Genomic DNA, 23514 nt, shown 5'->3' on the forward strand with positions numbered 1-23514 from the left:
AGGCCTGGCAGTTTTCCGGGTGTCATTGTGGAAGCATTGCCTGCTGCTCATGGATGCGCCAGGGGCAGGTGGGGGGGACGGGGGGACGAGGGAGGGGGAGGGATTCAGAGGTGCTGTGGTGTTCTTGCACCTCCATTGCGGGAATCACTGGCACAGGCCCCATTGCCTGCTCCTCCCATGGTGCCTGATGGCCCCCGGTCTACTCCTTGGGACATGAGTTCAGCCGGAGCGAGCTGCAAGGACTCCGCCATCACCTTGCGCTGCCAGCCCTGGAGGCCCACTCCCGTTATGTCCAGGGTTTCAATGCACGTGGCCATGGAGCACAGGAGCAGGGTCACCTCCCTCTGGGACTGTACAACACCCTTCTGGGATTGCAACACATCACATAGGGATTAAGCTAGGACCCTCTGATTCAGGCCAATGCCCTCGATGCCCACAGCAATGATCTGTTGTGACTGGACGAAGCTCTGGAGCGCCGCTGTAATGTCTGTGTTGCTCTGATACATAGCTGCTTGTGACATGGCTGCCCTTTTGTGAGCCTCGGCCACCGCCCGCACAGAGTGCCCAGGCCTTGGACATCTTGACCCATGGCCGATACCTTTGCACATAAGACCTCTATGCGAATGCCACCCGTGCGGTGTTGGCTTGACTGGCATGCATTGTCGGCACTGCCTCTTGGTTCTGCAGGCAGTTGGACTCCTCCAACTGCAATTGCAGGCATTGGATTGTTGCTGACACCCCCCTCATGTAGTCCCCAGCTCTGCATCACCAACATTGATGAGACCATCCTTTCCAGGAGCGCAAGACACATCTGCGGTCAGGCAGCCCTCCTACTGTCCTACCTCCACCTGATGTGTGTGGTGCACAACAGATAGTGCCGCAGGAGCCTGTTCACTTAAGTGCCAAGCTGAGGTGCGTATCTCTGGGATGGTGGAGGGTGTTGGTGGCGGCAGTGCCAAAAAGTCGGTGTCACCCCCGGACATGTGCTCCAGGATGTCGTGGGGTTGCAGCAGGAGGCGCGGCAGGTCACCAGCAAGTCCCGCCTCAACACCAGGTGAATCTCGGGGCTGTGCCTGGGGGGTGTGGGGGAGAGACACCGGATGGACCTGCCTCGTCGCCAGATTTCTGGTGCGGCACGCTCCCTGGATTCTCCGTCTCGCCAGCCGGCCAATGGGGTTTCCCATTGTGGGGCGGCCCCACACCGTCGGGAAATCCACAGGTTGCCGGCAAAACAGAGAATCCCAACAGTGGAGAATCCACCCCTATGACTCTGACCAGGCTTTCAGTCACCTGACTTAATGGAGGGAACTTTCTGGCCATTCACGACAGCAGATTATTCTGGTACCGCTGATGGCACACCCCTGCCGCGGGTTTTCCCGGCAGCGAGGGGTGCATTCAACGACAAATCCCGTTGACAATGGGTGAACCAAAAGATCCCACTGCTGACCAATGGCAAGCCGCTTCCCGCAGGTGACGAGGTAAATTACGCCTATTGATTCATTTATCTGATCCCAACGCCTGGAGAATTCCGGCCTACAATACATTGTATAAATTGTTGATTTTCTTTTGTTTCTTCTACCTAAATTTAAAACAATGAATAATTCTTTTAGAAAATGACAAGCCCAACCAACATCAGCATCAATAATGCTGGAAAGGTAGGATTCTCCAGCTATTGGGTCTAATATCTGATTAAATTTGGAACAAGGCCAAAAATAAATTCATGCACCATGTGTTGTCAGTAATTATCTTTCTAAAAACACACAACAGATAACAATACAACAACAGATAAGATTAGTACAGATTGCTTTTTGATGGTTGCCATCGACACGATGGGCCGAAGGGCCTGCTTCTGTGCTGTATGACTATATAACTCTAACTACTTCACCAAGCCCAGCTTAAATGTCTGACTGATGAGGAGAATATGACTAGTATTTCTTTTTAAATTTTTTCCAATTAAGGGGCAGTTTAGCGTGGCCAACCCACCTACCCTGCACATCTTTGGGTTGTGGGGTGAGACCCACGCAAACACGGGGAGAATGTGCAAACTCCACACGACAGTGACCCAAAGCTGGGATTGAACCCCAGTACTCAGCAGCATGAGGCAGCGGTGCTAACCACTGCACCACCGTGCCGCCATTAATATGGATTAAACACTATTATTCATTAAATTGGTTGCCAGTCATATGTTCCAGAATAATCACTAACCTTGTAACATTGGCACGGCTTTCCACACTCCAACAGGCCCGAGGCTGGCAAACTGCCCAAAGGAACATTCCAAGAAAAACACTGGTATCCCAACGAGACCCAGCATGAGTGTGTAGGGAATGAGAAATGCACCTGGAAAATATAGGAGCAGACTTCAATGGATGGGGTGTGGGGGTGGTGGTGTGGTAAAGTCACCCATTCACACTGAACAACCTTGTTTCCACTAGGCGGGCTGCGTTAAAATTACCCCTGAAGCCTCTCTGAAAGCATTTTTGTCTGGGTGCTTCTGTCTGTCCAGCTATCTACCTTCTATCCATCCACCTTTCATCTCTCAGAAATATTTTTACTTCCTTTTTTCCCTGTACAACACTTCAGTTTGACTTAATTCGCTCCTATTTTATTTGCCATGGTTACTGAACGATGTTATGACGTGAATTGGTCATTAACATGTGGGGGATGTTCAGTTCCCAGCTGCAGTTCCAAAAGCTTCATTAAAAAAAGTGGAATCCCATCTTCTAAAAAAGACTGATCTTTGTAAAAGCGCACAGCAGATCGGAATGCAGTTACTACTTCGCCAATGATGGCTCAAATGTTTGTCTGATGAGGAAACTTATAATATTAATATGAATTAAACGCTGCTACTCATTTCATTGGTTGCCAAACGTGTGCTGCAGAATAAATACAGACGTTGGAACATTGGCACCGCTTTCCACACTGCAACAGGTCCAAGGCTGGCAAACTGCCCAAAGGAACATTCCAAGAAAAACATTGGCATCCCAGTAAGTGCCGGCATGAGTGTGTAGGGAAATCAACTAATTTATCCACCTAATTCTGCCCTTCTCTCTCTCCTGTGTTTCATACTTTTCTACATTACCTCCTCCATTTTTGTAAGCCACGTAAGGGAATCTCCAGATGTTGCCCAGACCCACAACGCAGCCGATCAATGAGAGCAAGTAGTCAGCGTTCGACGACCAGTTACCTCGCTCCACATTGTCGTCGTTTTCAACCACATCTTCATTGGTGGCAGACTTGGTGGGGGGGGGTGGGGGGGGGGGGGGGGGGGGGGGGAGAGAGGAAACGGACAACTCAGAAATTAGACTTTCTCAGACTAGAACCCTAACGAAGAGTGCAGCCGTCACCCAGCGCAGAAACATTAGGCTGGTTTTACATTGCCAAATAGGGCATGTTGCCATCACTCTTCTCCACCTGTGCTGTCCCCGGCACATCAAAATTACGGAAGTGAGCGGGTGCCAAAATTAGCCGCCCACCCACCATTTTGAAATGACTAATTGACAAGATAACGAACGAGCATTTATCGGGCGTCGGACAAGGAGACATTTAAGAGTCTTTTGCACCAGTGTCACGCACGTGGGCAGTAGAAAAGACCTGCCACTGAAGCAGAGATGGTGAGGACAGCAGCAAGCGGGTCATTCGGTTTCTATTGCACCTCCCTCACCGCAACCCCCCCCCCCCTGAGAAATCCAGCCCAGTGTGCTGTTCTCTATTTTACAGCAATCAGTTGGAAACACCCTGAGCCCCACAAAGAGACTCTGCAATTCACAACAATCAAAATCCCCAAACCATCAGCACCTCTCAGAGTTTTACATGAGTTTTCTGTCACATTTTGACAAAATTACTCACCATTTTCTCTGAAAGATGGGTTTGATAGCCTTTCTGTGAAAACCCAGATAGCGCCAATTTTCTCTGGTCCATTTTTTGGATGACGGTATGATTATTCCACTTGAGGTCGGATGTAAGTCTTAAGTAGGACAAAGGTCAACAAGCTGCTCCCAGTCTCTAGTTAATTCGGCTTCTCGCCATTTAATAATTCTTCCCGTCAGGAATGAGTCTCCGAGGCTGCTTAAAGTGCTGTACATCTGAATATTCAGCTACTGGTGATATCCAAATTCCCTGAGTAATCCTGCTGTTCATTTGTCAATTTTCATACTATCTGTTTTTAGCACAGTTTATTTGCATTAGTTTCTCATCACTCAGTATCAAATTGCAGTTATTCTGCTGCTCCAGGTTTGACAACAGTAACATTTTTAAAGAGAACAGCAAGCGAACTGTAGCTTTTTTTCAAGGTTGCGAGCTTCGCTGGCTAGGCCAGCATTTATTACCCATCCCAAATTGCCATTGCAAAGTTGGTGGTGAGCTATCTCCTTGAACCGCTGAAGGTGCCCCCCATAGTGTTGTTAGGGAGGTAGTTCCAGGATTCTAACCCAGTGACAGTGAAGGAACAGAAATATATTTCCAAGTCAGGATGGTGAGTGACTTGGAGGGGAACTTACAACTTCCCATCTATCTGCAGCCTTTGTCCTTCTAGATGGCAGTGGTACTGGGTTTGGATGGTGCTGCTGAAGGAGCCTTGATGAGCTCCTGCAGTGCATATTGTAAATGGTGCACATGGCTGCTACTGTTCGTCAGTGGTGGACGGAGTGAATGTTTGTGGAAAGGGATGCCAATCAATGGACTGCTTTGTCCTCACTCATGCAGGCAAGTGGAGCGTATTCCCACACACTCCTGACTTGTGCCTTATTGATTGTGGACAGGCTTTGGGGAGTCAGCGGGTGAGTTACTTGCCATAGAATTCCTCGTCTTTGACCTGCTCTTGTAGCCACAATATTTATATGGACAGATCAGTTCAATTTCTCGTCAATGGTAACACCCAGGATGTTTAATAGTCGGTAATGTCATTAATGTCAAGGGTCAATGGGTAGATTCTTTCTTGTTGGAGATGGTCATTGCCTGGCACTTGTGGGGGGTGAACATTACTTGCCATTTGTCAGCCCAAGTCTGGATATTGTTCAGGCTTTGTTGCATTTAGACATTGGCTGTTTCATTATCTGAGGAGTCACTGATGGTGCTGAACATTGTGCAATCACCAGGAAGCTTCCCCACTTCTGACCTTCTGATAAGGAAGTAGCTGAATATGGTTGGGCCTAGGATACGAGCTTGAGGAACTCCTGCAGTGATGGCCCAGAGCTGAGATGACTGAACTCCAACAACCACAGCCATCTTCTTGAGTGCTCGGCACGACTCCAACCAGCGGAGAGTTCTCCGCCTGACTCATATTGCATCCAGTTTTGCTCGGGCTTCCTGATGCCACCTTCTGTTAAATGTGACCTTGTAATCAAGAGTAGTCGCTCTCGTCTTGGGATTAGCAATGATATGGTCCGAGAAAGGCAAGGGAAATCTGCACACAATGTTTATTCATTGAGCAGAATCAGTATCTGCTGCCGCCTCATGGAGATTTTCCTCAGTGAAATTAAAGGAGTGGGAAAGTGTGTATCGAGGGGAAAAAAACAAGGGGTCTGTTGCAGGGCCTAGGGTTTTTTTAATTAACACTACATTCTCCTCATTACAGTTCGGAACTATAGAGTCTCTGCATTCTACTTAAGGTGGTGGTTTATTTAATTGGGCAGGCTCTGGCTACATGGGACTTACTCTTCCACCACCTCCCCACCTGAGTACCGTACCAGGTGTTCCTGGTGATCCCTTCGCCAAGTGCCCTTGAGAGTACGTGGTTTGATCGCGACTTGTTTATTTCTCCTTCGGGACATTAGACTGAGTTTTGTGTGTGGGGTCTGTGGGGGTGGGACTGGCAGCAAGGGGGCAGTGTCCAGGCCCAGGGGGTGGGAGCCAGAGGCTGCTGCTCTAATACCCGCCAGTGATAGGTGGTATAGGTCATTGTTCATTTGGTTCAAATGGTGCCATTCGGCCTTCCCAGAATCCACCAGCACATGGTAGCCAGATGGTCTTGCCTTATCTACCACTGAACAGGGTCCCTCACCCGGTAACGGGAGTGGGGGGAGAGGGGGGAGGGGTAAGGGGAGGAGGGGGGGGCTGAACCCAATGGAACTGGAAACTGTTAGCTACTGGAAGCTATCATTAGAATAAAGGACAGGACTTTGTTCCAGGTGTGATTATTTTTTGGGATGGTCTTTCCCTTATCCCGCTGGATCGAGGGTGAAATGCAATGTGGAATTTTTGGCTGATCCCAAATAAGTTTATCACCTTCTGCATCATCTGGGCGGTGAAACAAATGCCTTGGTCGGAATCTATACTTCGAGGGAGACCCCACCTAGTGAAGATTTGCTGCTCTGGGATATCTGCCGTGACTTTGGCCACATTGATCTGAATGGGAAAGGCTTCGACTCAAAATGTCGATGATGACCAGGATGTATTTGTAACCTCCTGAGCCGGGCAGTAGGGGATCGATGTAATCAATCTGCAGATTTGTCAGGGGCCTTCTACGGGGCGGGTGTGTCTCAGTTCTCCCTTGTGGGTATATTGTCAGGTTTGCTCTGGGATCAGACTGTGCAGTTTTCGACGTAATGCCACACGTCTTTATCTTTGTCCGGCCATCAGCAGAATCCCTTAATTCATTCACCCTTGGTTCCTGCCCCTTGGTGGTCCTGGACATCATGAGGCTGGTAAATAATTTGGGTGCGGTCCCTAATCGGGAACACGTACCAGCCATCTTTAAGGACTAGCCCGTCCTTTATTGTAATTGTATCTCGTCACTTATAAAAGAAGGCGGGTGTGCTCCTTCCTGGATCTGTTTCAGGTACTGGTCACTGCACTGAGTTTGTTTAAGGTCATCGACCATAGCCTGGCTTACCGTCAGGGCATTAATCCGTTCGGAAGGTCGGAGCCATGGCTCCCCCTCCCGGATGTCCTACTTGGCTAATTCATCTGCCCTCATGTTCCCAGTTGGGGAGGTTCTATGATAGGCTTAACTTTAATGATGCCGTACTCACAGCCTTGGGCATTCTGAAAAACACATTTTAGTGGATGCGCAGATGGTAAAGGTATCCTGCTTACTGAGACAAATCCTCGAGCTGCCCACAGTGGCAGAAACTCAGTTAAACTATTGCAGACATACATAGAATCATAGAATTTATAGTGCAGAAGGAGGCCATTCGGCCCATTGAGTCTGCGCCAGCCCTTACAAAGAGCACCCTACTCAAGCCCACGTATCTACCCTATCTCCATAACCCAGTAAACCCCACTTAACCTTTTTTTTTGGACACTAAGGGCAATTTAGCATAGCCAATCCACCTAACCCGCACATCTTTGGACTGTGGGAGGAAACCGGAGCGCCCGGAGGAAACCAATGCAGACACGGGGAGAATGTGCTGACTCTGCACAGACAGTGACCCAGCCGGGAATTGAACCTGGGACCCTGGAGCTGCGAAGCAACTGTGCTAACCACTATGCTACCGTGCTGCCCCAGGTTGTCCAATTAGAACTTCTGTCATTGGGAAAATGCTGAAATCCTTTATTAAAAAGCAGGACATTTAGAGAATTCAAATAAAATCAAGCACAGTTAAAATGTTTTTTTTTGACAGGGAAATCTTGTCTGAGAGGTTTATGAGAATTATTTGAAGATGTAGAAAGCAGGAGGGATAAAGGGGATTCAATAGATGTAGCATACTTGGATTTCCAAAAGACATTCAAAAAGGTGTCGTATAAATGGGCGCCGCAAAAAGTAAAGATTAACACATACTGAGAATTAGCGAACAGGAACTAAAATAGGGCGAAATTCTCCATTATCGGCGGAAAGTCCGCCGATCGGCGCAAAAAACGGCGCAAATCCCACTTGCGTCACGTCATAAAAATGGGCCGATAGTCTGCGGCCTGAAATGGGCTAGCAGCGACGTAACGGGATCCGCACTTGCGCAGTGGTTCACGCCGTGCAGCGTCATACGCGCTGCACGGCGTGACGGCTCATAAGGCCGCGCAGCTCCCACCCACCCGGCCGGAACAGCCGACCGCAACACCCGACTTGATGGCTGGCCGTTGCTCAGCCCCGAGGTTCGAGTCACGCGATGTGGAGGCGCTCCTGGACGCGGTGGAGCAGAGGAGGGACGCCATGTATCCCGGGCACGGCCGCAGAGTTGCCCCACGCCACAGCCGGCGTCTGTGGAGGGAAGTGGCAGAGGCCGTCACCGCTGTGGCCCTGACACCACGGACAGGCACCCAGTGCCACAAGAAGGTGAACGACCTCGTCAGAGCAGGCAGGGTGAGCCTCCCCATATCCCCCCTCCCCCATATCCCCCCTCCCCCATATCCCCCCTCCCCATATCCCCCCTCCCCATATCCCCCCTCCCCCATATCCCCCCTCCCCCATATCACCCCTCCCCCATATCCCCCTCCCCCATATCCCCCCCTCCCCCATATCCCCCCTCCCCCATATCCCCCCTCCCCATATCCCCCCTCCCCCATATCCCCCCTCCCCATATCCCCCCTCCCCCATATCCCCTTCCCCATATCCCCCCTCCCCCATATACCCCCCATATCCCCCCTCCCCCATACCCCCCTCCCCCATAACCCCCCATACCCCCCCTCCCCCATATTCCCCCTCCCCCATAACCCCCCTCCCCATATCCCCCCTCCCCTAAATTCCCCCCTCCCCTATATCCCCCTCCCCCGTATCACCTGATCACTGCCTGATGTCTAACCATGCATGCTTCATTGTGTATCGCAGGACCAAACGTCCAGGCACCCATCCCCGCAGATGCACACCGCCCGCAGGATGCCCCTCGGAGACCACAGGAGACGGAGAGACCCGCACCCTCCAGCATGCGACGCCCGCAGGATGCCCCTCGGAGACCACAGGAGACGGAGAGACCCGCACCCTCCAGCATGCGACGCCCGCAGGATGCCCCTCGCACACCACGGGAGACGGAGAGACCCGGACCCTCCAGCATGCGACGCCCGCAGGATGCCCCTCGCACACCACGGGAGACGGAGAGACCCGGACCCTCCAGCATGCGACGCCCGCAGGATGCCCCTCGGAGACCACAGGAGACGGAGAGGCCCGCACCCTCCAGCATGCGACGCCCGCAGGATGCCCCTCGCACACCACGGGAGACGGAGAGACCTGGAGCAACAGGGATACGACACCCCCGTCACGTGCGGGAGCGACCACCCAGTGATGAGGGGGGCAGCCACAGGCCCCCGTCACATCCGAGCCAGGACACCACTACCCAGGACACCACTATCCAGGACACCCCTACCCGGGACACCACTATCCAGGACACCCCTACCCGGGACACCACTACCCAGGACACCCCTACCCGGGACAGCACTACCCAGGACACCCCTACCTGGGAAGACGAAATACCGGACAGTGACTCAGAGTGGATGGGTGGAGACGAACCCCCACCCCAAAGTGCCATGGAGTCAGAGTGGGACGAAGAGCACGACACAATGCCACTGCTGTCACCAACACCCTCCACCATCGCAGAAACACTCACCACGGTTGGGCACTTTAGTGATGAGGCGTCTGGTACACTCACTGGTGCGCACAACACAGCCGTCCCGGTACAGCAGGTGGAGGTAGGAGCAGCAGAGGGACCGGGCGGTCGGAGGGCAGCCCAGGCCAAGCGAACATCTGCCGCCCAGATGGATCCCGGGTTCCTGCATTTACCACACCCACACATAGATCCGATGCAACCACCGACACGGAGACGAGCGAATAGGGTGACGGGTGGCTTGCGGCGGCTGCGGTCGCAGGTGGAGGAGTCCACCCGCGTCCAGGAGCTGGGAGTGGTCCCGGTCATGCGTGCCACCCAGGCTGACACCGCACGGGTGGCGTCCGCGGTGGAGGCAATGGGTGCGACGGTGTCAGACATGGGGAACGGTTTGCGAGGCCTGGGGCCTTCCGTGCAGGCGGCGTCTGTGGCCCAGGAAATGGCTGCCCTCTCACAGGACGCCATGAGCCAGTGCCAGCGCCAGATGGCAGAGGCGCTCAACGCCATAGCCCAGTCTCAGCAGGCCATGGCCCAGTCTCAGCAGGCCATAGCCCAGTCTCTGCAGGCCATAGCCCAGTCTCTGCAGGCCATGGCCCAGTCTCTGCAGGCCATGGCCCAGTCTCAGCAGGCCATGGCCCAGTCTCTGCAGGCCATCGCTGAGGGCATCGGCGCCAGTGGCCATGTGCGAGCCGGCGTCGCACTGTCACAGACAGGGTTTGACAACCCCCTGGGCTCCATGGCTGCAAACCTGCAGACCCCTGTCGATACCAGCACGGGCCTCCAGGACTGGCAGCGCCAGATGTCGGGGGCGCGTTGGATGGCCAGTCCGTTCGCATCCCCCACCCATGTAGAGGCCTGGGGGCCATCGGGCACCCCGAGGGAGGAGGAGGTGGTGTGGTCCGTCCCGGCTCCCTCTGTAGGGGAGGTCCCGGTACACCGCGACACCTCGGACTCCCCCCTTCCGTCCCAGGTGCATCGGGTGGGCAACGGGCAGGACAGGCTGGCAGCTCGCCATCCCAGTCGCCCGGGCCGCAGCCTGGCCCATCTAGGCCAGGACGCCCCAGGAAACGGCCGCCAAAGGGATCCAGTGTCAGAGGGCAGGAATCACAGGAGTCCACCTCCAGTTCTGCTGTACCATCTGGGGAACCACGTAGACGTAGTCAAAGGGCCCGTAAGGCCAAACAATTAGACACTGAGTAAGTTGGCACGGGTGCAGGGCACAGATGAGTTTTAGGGGCTAGGGCACGTGCATGAACTCCTTTGGTTATTAAAGTCAATGTTACACCTACCGAAGCTGCCTTTGTGCTCTGTCCAAAGTGTGCGGGCGTGTCATGTACGTTGAGCGCAAGTGTGTGTGTGACGGGTGGTCTTACCTCAGCCCCAGGTGAGTCTGCCCCCTTCCCCCTGGGCCGCCATCAACATCCCCCGGGCAGAGGACGGGACCGTGCGCTGCAGTGTCACAGCTGCATGCAGGGATGGTCCGGGTGGATGGTGGTACTGTGGCCATGGGTCAGACATAGTCCAACGATGTAGAGCCAGGAGCTCATCGGAGGCGGGTTGTCATCATCCTCCATGGCCTGCGATAGACACGCGTCCACCCGCAACTGGGTGAGCCCGGCCCGTTGTGCCGCCGGTGGATCGGCAATTGGGGGTGGGGGGGTGGTGTGCATGCGGGTGGGGTGTGTGGGGTTGGGGAGGGGGGTGAGGGTGCTGGGTGGGTGGATGGGTGGGGGGTGTGGGTGGTCGGCTGTTGCCATGGTGTGCGGTCTGTGGCCATACTACCCGATTCCCACGCCCATCTAGTCAGTGAAGCGGGCGTCTATCAGTCTGTCCCGTGCCCGCTGGGCCAGCCGGTAACGGTGGACAGCCACCCGCCTGTGTCTACCCCGTCTGCCCTGACCATTGCCCCCATCCCCCTCATCTGGGGAGGACTGGGCCTCTTCCTGCTGCTCCTCCACTCCGCCCTCCACTGCCTGCGGCACATCGCCCCTCTGCTGGGCTATGTTGTGCACGACGCAGCACACCACAATGATGCGGCCGACCCTATCTGACCGATACTGGAGGGCACCCCCAGAGAGGTCCAGGCACCTGAAACGCATCTTCGGCACGCCAAAGCACCTCTCTATCACTCCCCTTGTCGCTACATGGGCATCATTGTAGCGGTTCTCCGCCTCATTGCGTGGCCTCCGTATAGGCGTCATCAGCCACGATCGCAATGGGTAGCCCCTGTCGCCCAGCAACCAGCCCCTCAGCCGGGGATGGCGTCCCTCGTACATGATGGGGATGGATGACCGCGACAACACGTATGAGTCATGTACACTGCCTGGGTGACGGGCGCAGACTTGCAGGATCATCATGCGGTGGTCGCAGACCACCTGTACGTTCATCGAATAGGTCCCCTTCCTATTAGTGAACACGGCCCTGTTCTCTGCAGGTGGCCGCACCGCGACGTGCATCCCATCGATCGCGCCCTGGACCATGGGGAACCCGGCAACGGCAGAGAAGCCCACGGCCCGGGCATCTTGGCTGGCCCGGTCCACGGGGAAGCGGATGTAGCGGTGCGCCATGGCATAAAGGGCATCTGTCACTGCCCGGATGCACCGATGCACCGATGTCTGCGATATGCCGGACAGGTCCCCACTCGGTGTCTGGAATGACCCTGTTGCATAAAAGTTCAGGGCCACCGTAACCTTGACGGACACGGGGAGAGGGTGTCCCCCGCCAGTGCCACGCGGTGACAGGTGTGCCAGCAGGTGGCAGATGTGTGCCACGGTTTCCCGGCTCATCCGGAGTCGCCTCCTGCATTCCCGGTCCGTGAGGTCCTGGTATGACTGTCGGGGCCGGTACACACGGGGCGCCCTCGGGTGCCTCCGTTGCCGTGGGGCCGCAACGTCCTCCTCCCCCTCCTCGTCCTGTCGGTCAGGTGTCCCTCCAGCCTGGGCGGCTGCCGCCTGCACCTCTGCGGCAGCCTGCGCCGCCTCTCTGGCACGCTCCTCCTCCTCCTCATCCAGGGCAACATAGACATGAGCGGCTGCCACCACGGCGGCCAACATCGCTGGATGGTCTGAAAACATGACGGCCTGGTGGGGGGGGAGGGGAACGACGACATGTCATCATTGCCCATATCCCCTCCTCCCCCCAGCCAGGTGGCATGGACCGCATGGGTCCAACTGTTGGAGGCTGGCACCTGGCCAGGTGGACCAACTCATTTGCCCTCCCATCCTCCACCCCAGCACGGACCCAACCCCCAACCTCCACCCCGGCACGGACCCCCCCCCCAACCTCCACCCCAGCACGGACCCCCCCCCGAACCTCCACCCCAGCACGGACCCCCCCCCAACCCCCAACCTCCACCCCAGCACGGACCCCCCCCCCAACCTCCACCCCAGCACGGACCCCCCCCAACCTCCACCCCAGAACGGACCCCCCCCTACCTCCACCACAGCACGGACCCCCCCCCAACCTCCACCCCAGCACGGACCCCCCCCCAACCTCCACCCCGGCACGGACCCCACCCCCCAACCTCCACCCCCCAACCTCCACCCCGGCACGGACCCCCTCCCCAACCCCCAACCTCCACCCCAGCACGGACCCCCCCCCAATCTCCACCCCAGCACGGACCCCCACCCCAACCTCCACCCCAGCACGGACCCCCCCCCAACCGCCACCCCAGCACGGACCCCCCCCAACCTCCACCCCAGCACGGAACCCCCCCCCCCAACCTCCACCCCAGCACGGACCCCCCCCCAACCTCCACCCCAGCACGGACCCCCCCCCAACCTCCACCCCAGCACGGACCCCCCCCCCCAACCTCCACCCCAGCACGGACCCCCCCCCCAACCTCCACCCCAGCACGGACCCCCCCCCAATCTCCACCCCAGCACGGACCCCCCACAACCTCTACCGCAGCACGGACCCCCCCCCCAACCTCCACTCCGGCACGGACCCCACCCCCCAACCTCCACCCCCCAACCTCCATCCCGGCACGGACCCCCTCCCCAACCCCCAACCTCCACCCCAGCACGGACCACCCCCAACCCCCAACCTCCAACCCAGCACGGACCCCCCCCCCCCAACCTCCACCCCAGCACGGACCCCCCCCCCAACCTCCACCCCAGCACGGACCCCCCCCCAACCTCCACCCCAGCACGGACCCCCCCCCAACCTCCACCCCAGCACGGACCCCCCCCCAACCTCCACCCCAGCACGGACCCCCCCCCCCAACCTCCACCCCAGCACGGACCCCCCCCCAACCGCCACCCCAGCACGGACCCCCCCCCAACCTCCACCCCAGCACGGAACCCCCCCCAATCTCCACCCCAGCACGGACCCCCCCCCAACCTCCACCCCAGCACGGACCCCCCCCCAACCTCCACCCCAGCACGGACCCCCCCCCCCAACCTCCACCCCAGCACGGACCCCCCCCCCAACCTCCACCCCAGCACGGACCCCCCCCAATCTCCACCCCAGCACGGACCCCCCCCAACCTCTACCGCAGCACGGACCCCCCCCAACCTCCACTCCGGCACGGACCCCACCCCCCAACCTCCACCCCCCAACCTCCATCCCGGCACGGACCCCCTCCCCAACCCCCAACCTCCACCCCAGCACGGACCCCCCCCAACCCCCAACCTCCAACCCAGCACGGACCCCCCCCCCAACCTCCACCCCAGCACGGACCCCCCCCCCCCAACCTCCACCCCAGCACGGACCCCCCCCAACCTCCACCCCAGCACGGACCCCCCCCCCCCAACCTCCACCCCAGCACGGACTCCCCCCCCAACCTCCACCCCAGCACGGACCCCCCCCCCAACCTCCACCCCAGCACGGACCCCCCCCCAACCTCCACCCCAGCACGGACCCCCCCCCCAAACTCCACCCCGGCACGGACCCCACCCCCCAACCTCCACCCCCCAACCTCCACCCCGGCACGGACCCCCCCCCCCCAACCTCCACCCCAGCACGGACCCCCCCCCCCAACCTCCACCCCAGCACGGACCCCCCCCCCAACCTCCACCCCAGCACGGACCCCCCCCCCAACCTCCACCCCAGCACGGACCCCCCCCAACCCCCAACCTCCACCCCAGCACGGACCCCCTCCCGGCACTCCCCCGGAGCCCAGCCTACTCTAACTACCCCCCCCCCCCACCCCCGCCGCACACACACACACACAACCCGAGACACACCTCTCCTCACGCATTCAGACTGCGGCCACGCCATCGCCTGCCCAGAGCCAACCCCCCAGGCCGTCACTCACCTCCTCGCTGGTCGGCGTGAGCCTGGAGCACCGGGTCACGCCGATGAAAAGGAGGTTTAATTCACGTCGACGTGAACGGTCATCACGTCGACGGGACTTCGGCCCATCCGGAAGGGAGAATATCGGCAGGCCGAAAATCGGCTGCCTTGCGCAGACCCGTGGCATTCTCCGCGTCTGCGGCGCCATTAACGCCCCGCCGATTTTTCTCCCTTCGGAAACTTCGGCGGGGGCGGGGGCGGGATTCACGGCGGCCAACGGCCATTCTCCGACCCGGCGAGGGGTCGGAGAATGACGCCCATTGTTCTGAAATAAATTTTCAAAATGGCAAATTGTAATTAGTGGAATGCCACAGTAATCAGTGCTGAGATGATTTACAATCTATAATAATGACTTCCATGAAGGGCTGATTCTATTGTAGACTATTTTGTTGACAATACAAAGACAAGTAGTAAAGCAATTTGTAAGAGTGATACGAAGAATTTACCATGGGACACACTTTAGGTTAAGTGAACAGGCAAAATATTTAGCAGATAACATGTAATGTGGGAAACTGACATTGTCCACTTTGATGGAAAAATAGAAAAGCAGAGTATTATCTAAATGGAGAGATGAAAGAGTGCCATGAAAACATCCTGTTAATATTTTCTACTGTAGATTCTATAGTCGAACACTGATACACACGTTGGAGATTTTTCTACATTGATTAAAGCACACCAAACTTATCATGTACAGTGCAGTGTTACAGATGTCAGTGAAGATAAAAATACATATTGTCACAATTATACTAATGTGAGAAAGTAATTATTCAGCATGAGTTGATCAGATGAGATCTAATGATCTGTATATTTCATACACGCAGTTCCTGGGGAGACATGGAATCTATCAACAAGTCATGAGTAAATTGTGTCAGCAGATACTCCGATGGTCAGCATTACACATGGACAGTCAGTGTTTTGAGTCAGTGGGACATTTGGTGATAAGGCTCTGTGTGGATCAGGTCCCTCTGCGTAAACCTCACCCACATCCTGTGGCTAATGGGAGGGGAATGCAGCCACTGCATACTGTAGGTGAGAATTGTTGTGAGAGCAGGAGATCTTGTCCACAATGTTCAGTGACTGGAATCCTCTGTTTTAACACCAGGGGTGAATTTCTCCGGTATCGGCGCGATGTCCGCCAACTGGCGCCCAAAACGGCGCAAATCAGTCGGGCATCGCGCCACCCCAAAGGTGCGGAAAGCTCCGCATCTTGGGGGGGGCCGAGCCGCAACCTTAAGGGGCAACGCCCGTGCCGGACGAATTTTAGCCCCGCCAGCTGGCGGAAAAGGCCTTTGGTGCCCCGCCAGCTGGCGCGGAAATGACATCTCCGGGCAGCGCATGCACGGGAGCGTTAGCGGCCGCTGACGGCATTCCCGCGCATGCGCAGTGGAGGGGGTCTCTTCCGCCTCCGCCATGGTGGAGACCGTGGCGAAGGTGGAAGGAAAAGAGTGCCCCCACGGCTCAGGCCCGCCCGCGGATCGGTGGGCCCCGATCGCGGGCCAGGCCACCGTGGGGGCACCCCCCGGGGCCAGATCGCCCCGTGCCCCCCCAGGACCCCGGAACCCGCCCGCGCCCCCTTGTCCCGCCGGTAAGGTAGGTGGTTTAATCTACGCCGGCGGGACAGGCATTTTAGCAGCGGGACTTCGGCCCAACAGGGCCAGAGAATCGCGGGGGGGGGGGGCCGCCAACCGGCGCGGCGCGATTCCCGCCCCCGCCGAATATCCGAATATCCGGTGCCGGAGAATTCGGCAACTGCCGGGTGTGGGATTCACGCCAGCCCCCGGCGATTCTCCGACCCGGCGGGGGGTCGGAGAATCGCGCCCCAGGACTCAGGCAGGAGAATGACTGAAGGTTCATGCTGCAGGAACTCTGATCCCCAGTAATTCTACTCAGAACCACCCTGCCCCAAATTGATGCTTGCAGTGGGCAGAGGAAAGTTCAGACAACACTCTATCTGGGTCCTGGCCGAGTTACTGGCTGTTCCAGAGAACGCCTGCTGTCATTATAATCAGAGAGTACCAACGCAGCTGACAATTTTCAGAGCCACTGTTTACAATTTGAGCAGGAATATTCACATCTATGGAATGACAAGTAGCACGGAGTTAACAGCTTCTGTAGAATCGGGCTTGTTCTTACTTCTTTTCTCTTTGTGTTTTTCCATGTTTGAACTCCAACCAGGATCTGATGTGCAAGCAGCAGAGATTTTCTACAGAAGGAAAATTGAAATGTTTAACCATTCCTGCTGGATTTTTAACCAACAACTAGAAAAAAAACACATCCTGATCAGATTCTCCTGCGGTTTGATTCAACAGATGATAATTCATATTATATTGAAAAATATTTAGCATGTATGCTTATCAGAAATTATGCTCCCATGTTGAAACTCATATATGAAAAGTATATATTGTTGTGTGGATAATAAAATGAAATGAAATGAAAATCGCTTATTGTCACAAGTAGGCTTCAAATGAAGTTACCGTGAAAAGCCCCTAGTCGCCAAATTCCGGCGCCTGTTCGGGTTCATAGTTATGGTAATGAGATGTGTATCATGATGCAACCGTGTCATTAGCTGTCATGTGGAAAAGATTTAGATGATAAGATGGAATTGTTTGTAGAATCGAGGAATGTACTTAACTAGATGCTTAGAATGAACTGGCGTGTAAATAAAGGAGTTTTGTAAAATTAGACCTGCGTCACTCACAGGCATTGGGGGAACCTTCCTAAACCATGATAGGCCACACATTAACCAAAGGGAGATCTAAAGAGTGCTCAAAGTGGAAACCAAACCTTTCTTTATATTATTATTATTATTACATATTCCGTATGCTTTACCCGATGCACGGTGGCACAGAGGTTAGCTCTGCTGCCTCACAGTGCCAGGGACCCGGAATCAATTCCGGCCTCTGGTGACTGTCAGTTTGGAGTTTGCACTTTCTACCTGTGTCTGCAAGTTTTCCTCTGGTGCTCTGGTTTCGTCCCACAGGCCAAAGATGTGCAGATTGGAGGGCAGCACGGTGGCGCAGTGGTTAGCTCTGCAGTCTCACGGTGCTGAGGTCCCAGGTTCGATCCCGGCTCTGGGCCACTGTCCGTGTGGAGTTTGCACATTCTCCCCGTGTTTGCGTGGGTTTCGCCCCCACAACACAAAGATGTGCAAGGTAGGTGGATTGGATGCGCAAAATTGTCCCATAATTGGAACAAATGAGTTGGGTACTCTAAATCGATTGAAAAAAAGGTTAGGTGGATTGGCCAGGTTAAATTGCCAATTACTGTCCAAATGAATTAGGTGGAATCACTGTGTTACGACAATAGGGTGGAGGCGTGGGTCTAGGTAGCGCACTCTTTCCTAGAGTCGGTGCAGACTCAATGGGCCAAAGGAGATCCTTCTGCACTGTAGGGATTCCATGATTCTATGTCAATGTCTGGGCGGCACGGTAGCACAGTGGTTGGCAGGTTGGCACTGTTTCTTCACAGCACCAGGGTCCCAGGTTTGATTCTCGGTTGAATCCCGCCCCCGCCGGCTGCCGAATTCTCCGGCACCGGAGATTTGGTGGCGGCTGGAATCGCGCCTCGCCGGTCGTCGGCCGCTAGCAGCGCCCCCCCCCCGGCGATTCTCCGGCCCGCGAGTGGCCGCCCGCACTTTGCCCGTCGCCGTAAATTAGAGTAGGTCTTTACCGGCGGGACCTGGCGGCGCGGGCGGTCTACAGGGTTCTCTGGGGGGCACGGGGGAGTCTGGCCCTGGGAGGTGCCCCCACGGTGGCCTGGCCCATGATCAGGGCCCACCGATTCACAGGCGGGCCTGTGCCAAGGGGGCACCCTATTCATCCGCACCGGCGGCTGTACCGGTCCGCCATGGCCGGTGCGGAGACAAAGCCTTTTGCGCATGCACTGGGATGACGCCAGGACACACTGGCGCTCCCGCGCATGCGCCAACTCGCATCGGCCGGCGGAGGCCCTTCGGTGCCAGTTGGCGTGATGCCAAGCCCCTTCCCAGCTGGCCGGCTCAGCGCAAACCACTCCGGGGCTGGCCTAGCCCCTGAAGGTGCAGAGGATTCCGCACATTTGGGGCGGCCCGACGCCGGAGTGGTATACACCACTCCTCGGCGCTGGGATCACCCGCCCCCGCCGGTTGCCGAATTCTCTGACACCGGATATTCGGCAGGGGCAGGAATCACGCCAGTCAGCGGGCCTCCCCCCGGCGATTCTCCGGCCCAAGATGGGCCGAAGTCCCGCTGCTGGAATGTCTGTCCCGCCGGCGAGAATCAAACCACCTCTCTTACCGGCGGGCCTAGGCGCGCGGGCGGGCGCCGGGTCCTGAGGGGGGCGCGGTGCGTTCTGGCCCCAGGGGTGCCCTCACGGTGGCCTGGCCCACGATCGGGGCCCACCGATCCGCGGGCGGGCTGTGCCGTGAGGGCACTCTTTTCCCTCCGCCTCGGCCACAGCCTTCACCATGACCGACACGAACGAGGCACCACCCCTGTGCACGCGTGGGGATGACGTCAGCAGCCGCTGACGCTCCCGCACATGCGTGGACTTCCGCCGGCCGGCGAAGTCCTTTCGGCCCCGGCTGGCGTAGCGCCAAAGGCCTTTCCCGTCGGCCGGGGGCGCGTGAACCACTCCGGCGCGGGCCTAGCACCTCAAGATGAGAGCTTGGCTCCTAAAGGTGTGGAGACCTCCGCACCTTTGGGGCGGCCCAACGCCGGAGTGGTTCCCGCCACTCCATCCCACCGGGACCCCCGCCCCACCGGGTAGGGGAGAATCCTGGCCCTTATCTGAGGAGGGATGTTCTTGCATTGTACAAAACATGGCTATGTGCGGCCTTGGCCACGCATTTCCCGTTGAGGCCCCCTATACAACGTAAGTTGTATTGCATAGCCATGTGTTCCTCGGCAGTGCGAGTACCGGGAAACACGCAGCTAAAGGTGCTCGCGATGGGGCTTTGTTCCCCTTTGGTTGAATCAAGCCACATGATTCTCGGACGCCTCTATAGGACTGACCTACATAGGCTCCTGCAGCATGGTGATTATAAAATTCTAATCCTGGTGTTCAAATTTCCCTGTGATCTCATTTCTCTAAGTTTTCCCTCAGCCCCAAAACTCTCTGCGATATTTGCAGTCCTCCAATCTGACCTCTTGAACATCTCTGATTGAATTCTTCCACCATTGGTGCCTTTTGAGCCTTCAGCTGCTGAGTTCCTATGCTCTAGAATTATGCACCCCCCCCCCCCCCCCCACCCCTCCTCCCTAAATCTCTCCCCCTTTCTTTCCTTCTTTAATAGGTTGCTCAAAAACTATTTGTTGACCATGTATTTTGTTTTCTGCCCTAACATCTCCAAAGTGACTGGGTGTCAGATTTTGTTATAGAACGCACCTGTGAAACACCTTGGGCATTTTATTTCATTAAAGGTATAAATTAAAGTTGCTGATGTTGTTATCGAAGAAACAGTGAGAGATTGGGAAAACCTCTGGATATTCTGGAAAATGGAAATTTTAAGGGACAATATTTTGGGATAGCCCCAGAAATCTAGGGATTTTAGAAGATTACAACTCGTGAATCCATTTCTGCAGCCACTTCTAGGAGGCAGGCCATCAGGACCAAAGGACTTGTCGTCTTTAGTCCCATTTCGCCTTTAGTTTGCTGAAATCTTCTGTTCTGGTGGTATTAGTGATTTATTCATTTGGACCTGCTATTTTTTAATATTTTGGGGATATTTTTAGTGTCTTATACCATGACAGCAGATATAAAATGCTGGTACAAAGTCTATGCCATTTCATTGTGTCCCATTTTCAAACCTCCAGTCCCATGCTCTGAGGGAGCATTGTTTACTTAAGTTACTCTCTTCCTTTTTATATACTTGTAGAATCTTTTACTTTATGCAGTTATATTTCTTTCCAGTTTAATCTCATAATCTATTTTCTCCCTCTTTATTATTTTAGTCATCCATTGTAGGTTTCCAAAATTTTCCCAACCTTCTGGCCTACCACTAATCTTCACAACATTTTATGCCATATCTTTCAAATTTATATATTCTCTCATGTGAGCTTTACTGGCTCGGTCTGCATTTATTGCCCATCCCGAATTGACCTCGCAAAAGTGGTCGTCAGCTGCCTTCTTGAACCGTTGCAGTCCAAACTCGGTAGCTACACCCACAATGTTGTTCGGGAAATTTACTGCCATCCTTAACTCCCTTCATTAACCATGGATGGATCAATCTTCTCAAGAGTTCATGGGCAAAATATTACAGGCTGCCTGCCGGCAGTATTTTCCAGTCCTGCAAAGCCAATGGACTGTTGAATGGCTCAACACATTTTCCAGCCCTACCCCCACCAAAGTAGGACAGAAAGATTCTGCCTTTCCTTTGTCAATCGAATATATAATTGTTGAGAGTTATTTAATATCCCCTTAAATGTCTGCCATTGCTTATCTGCCAACTGTTATTTTTTCAGTACATTTTATTGGATTCTGCTTGTATACCTTTATATTTTTCTTCATTTAACTTAAGACATGAGGTTCAGGCAAAAGTTCCTCACCCTGAAATTGAACATGAAAGTTTAGCATGTTATGATCATTCCTCCCAGGCAGATTATGAACTCATTGATTAACTATGTTGGGTGACATATTACCAGTACAAAATAGCCTGTTCCCTAGTTGGTTCCACAATGTGTAGTTGTCTGAAACTGTCCCAAATACAATCTCTGAACTCATCCTGTAGGCCACCCTTGACCATTGGTTTTGTCCAATTTGTATGACGTTTTTCCTTACCTGGCACAAGGTTGCACCCTCAGCTTGGACAACTCTCACAATGGCAACAATGGGGATCCACATACTACAGAAGATAATCATACACCAGCCAAGTGCTATTGCCCAGACTGGGTACTGAACAGACCCATATGTTGGTGGGGCAAATGTTGCTAAGGACCATATTAAGATTACCTGGATGATGTGATGGGATAAACAATTAGATACAATATCTGCAGTCTGATTATTTTTGTTTAAATCATTAGAAGGTTTAACAGCTCCTTACTGCCAGCAAACACGGGGCGATAAAAGTCCAACACGCTCTCCACCACAGCCAGAAGAGCCAAGTCCTTTCCCCAATCATCATCTCAATGTCCTTGATGAATCTGTTTACCCCTGTGAACAACAAGGAAGCAGAGAGACACAATCACTTGGTTTGTCCAGTCTTCAGGGCAGTTTGTTTACTGTAGAAGTTCATCTCATCCTGGGTGTCACTAATGAATAGGTTAAATCAGATAAGGGATCACAGCAACAACAAATATAATACAAAACGAGATTCTCCGTCGGCCGATGCCAAAATTGGTAAACGCGATTGAGTGGAGAATCGATTCCGGCACCGAAATCACAGTGAGGCCAATTTGACACCAAATCACAATTCTCCGTCGCCCAGACAGTAGCATCAACGCATTCAGGAATGCATATCATTAGCGGCCAGTACCGGTATTCTCTGGGGCCTCCAATGGACCGAATTCCCGACAGCGCGTTTCAATTGTGCTTTTAAAAATCATGAAGCTGGCGTCGTGACTGATGAAGGAGAGAGGAGGTAGAACACAGAGAGGCCTGACTGGGATGCCGGGCCGGACACTTGCCGGGCTGGCTGGAGTGAGGGGGGCCCTGCCAGGTCCAGACTGGGGGGGGGGGGGGGAAGGTGAATGGGCCGAGTGGCTGGGGTGACCCTCCCCCCACGGGACTGAGGCGATGCCTTGCCACTCACCATTGCCATGGCCTGCAAGACAGCCAGCTTGCTGTGCACTGCACTGATCACCCACATTAGCCCCTGCTTCTGCAAAGTGAAACTGGCCATATGGGTGCCCCCAGCCCACCACCCCTGCATCCCAGCTCACCACCCCCGCACCCCACCCTCTGCCATACCTCCACCACCCAAACGGCCGCCGCCCGATGGCGGGGCACCAGGCAGCCCACCCAGGTCAATGCCCACTGTAACCCCTAAGGGGGCACAGGAGGAGGGCCGTGGAGCAATCCGCTGGCAAGGGCAGTGCGAGCTGATGATACCCCTGGCAGCAGGGATGGACACCAGAGGCCCCCTCAGTGCCAGGCACCGTTGAGGCCAGGGGTGTGGGGATCTTGTGGGGGTGGGAGGGGGACATGCAAGGGCAGGGTCCGCAGTGCCATCCGGGACCACCATGTAGCCCATTGGACCTCGTTGGGCATGTGGGTACGTACCATGTTAACATGTCAGCCTTTTATCCCCTGCAGACAATGAATATTGGAATTCAACCAGCAATGTTGGACTTCCTACTGGTTGCCCCAGCCCCGCAGGGGGGATGCCCTGCAGCTTAAAGAGCGGGTCCTGCTTGAGGAAGAGGAAACTGTAGCAGCGGAGCGGGAAGCAGTGGAGAATGTAGCAGCGGAGCCTGCCCCAGAGGAACAGACGGCAGCCACACAGGATGGAGAGCCGGCTGCCCAACAGGCTGAGGCGGAGGAACTTCGGGCAAGCCATCGAAGACTGCAGCTGAGCAGCGAGACAGTGCGACATATCTGCCAGATTATGGCACACCTGGCACCGCAGGGGTATGGGGGAGAACACCCCCTCCCGGTGGCCGTCAAGGTGACGGTCGCCCTGAAGGTTTATGCAACAGTGTCCTTTCAGGCACCAAGTGGGGGCCTGTTCGGGATCTCACAAACCTCGGTGCACAGGTACATCCGCGCCGTCACGGAGGCCCCATATGGCCAGTCGGCACAATACATCCATTTCAATGTGGACTGAGCCCACCAGGAT

General features: G+C 55.4%; 2 protein-coding genes across 6 annotated transcripts in view; both read right to left on the reverse strand.

Annotated features, from left to right (window-relative positions):
• Positions 1 to 4068, reverse strand: part of LOC140420923 (sodium- and chloride-dependent neutral and basic amino acid transporter B(0+)-like) — a 117439-nt gene extending 113371 nt beyond the window's left edge. Inside the window, exons 1-3 of the mRNA XM_072505073.1 lie at positions 3847 to 4068; positions 3080 to 3233; positions 2206 to 2337 (exon numbers count right to left, since the gene is read on the reverse strand). Of these exons, the coding sequence (XP_072361174.1) occupies positions 2206 to 2337; positions 3080 to 3233; positions 3847 to 3918 (358 nt within the window). The 5' untranslated portion in view covers positions 3919 to 4068. The remainder of the gene's footprint in view (positions 1 to 2205; positions 2338 to 3079; positions 3234 to 3846) is intronic.
• Positions 4069 to 15181: 11113 nt separating this feature from the next.
• The window catches only part of LOC140420924 (sodium- and chloride-dependent neutral and basic amino acid transporter B(0+)-like), a 69772-nt gene continuing 61439 nt past the window's right edge, over positions 15182 to 23514 (reverse strand). For 2 of the 5 annotated variants that reach the window (XM_072505075.1, XM_072505078.1), the window contains 3 exons: positions 21781 to 21890; positions 21519 to 21689; positions 15182 to 16965 (listed from right to left, as the gene is read on the reverse strand). In XM_072505075.1, the coding sequence (XP_072361176.1) occupies positions 16837 to 16965; positions 21519 to 21689; positions 21781 to 21890 (410 nt within the window). In that variant the 3' untranslated portion in view covers positions 15182 to 16836. Of the gene's footprint in view, positions 16966 to 21230; positions 21288 to 21518; positions 21690 to 21780; positions 21891 to 23514 lie in introns of all 5 variants that reach the window. The other 3 variants (XM_072505076.1, XM_072505079.1, XM_072505077.1) reach the window with 3 other exon arrangements.

The sequence above is a fragment of the Scyliorhinus torazame genome, chromosome 5, assembly GCF_047496885.1.
Source record: "Scyliorhinus torazame isolate Kashiwa2021f chromosome 5, sScyTor2.1, whole genome shotgun sequence".
NCBI lineage: Eukaryota > Metazoa > Chordata > Chondrichthyes > Carcharhiniformes > Scyliorhinidae > Scyliorhinus > Scyliorhinus torazame.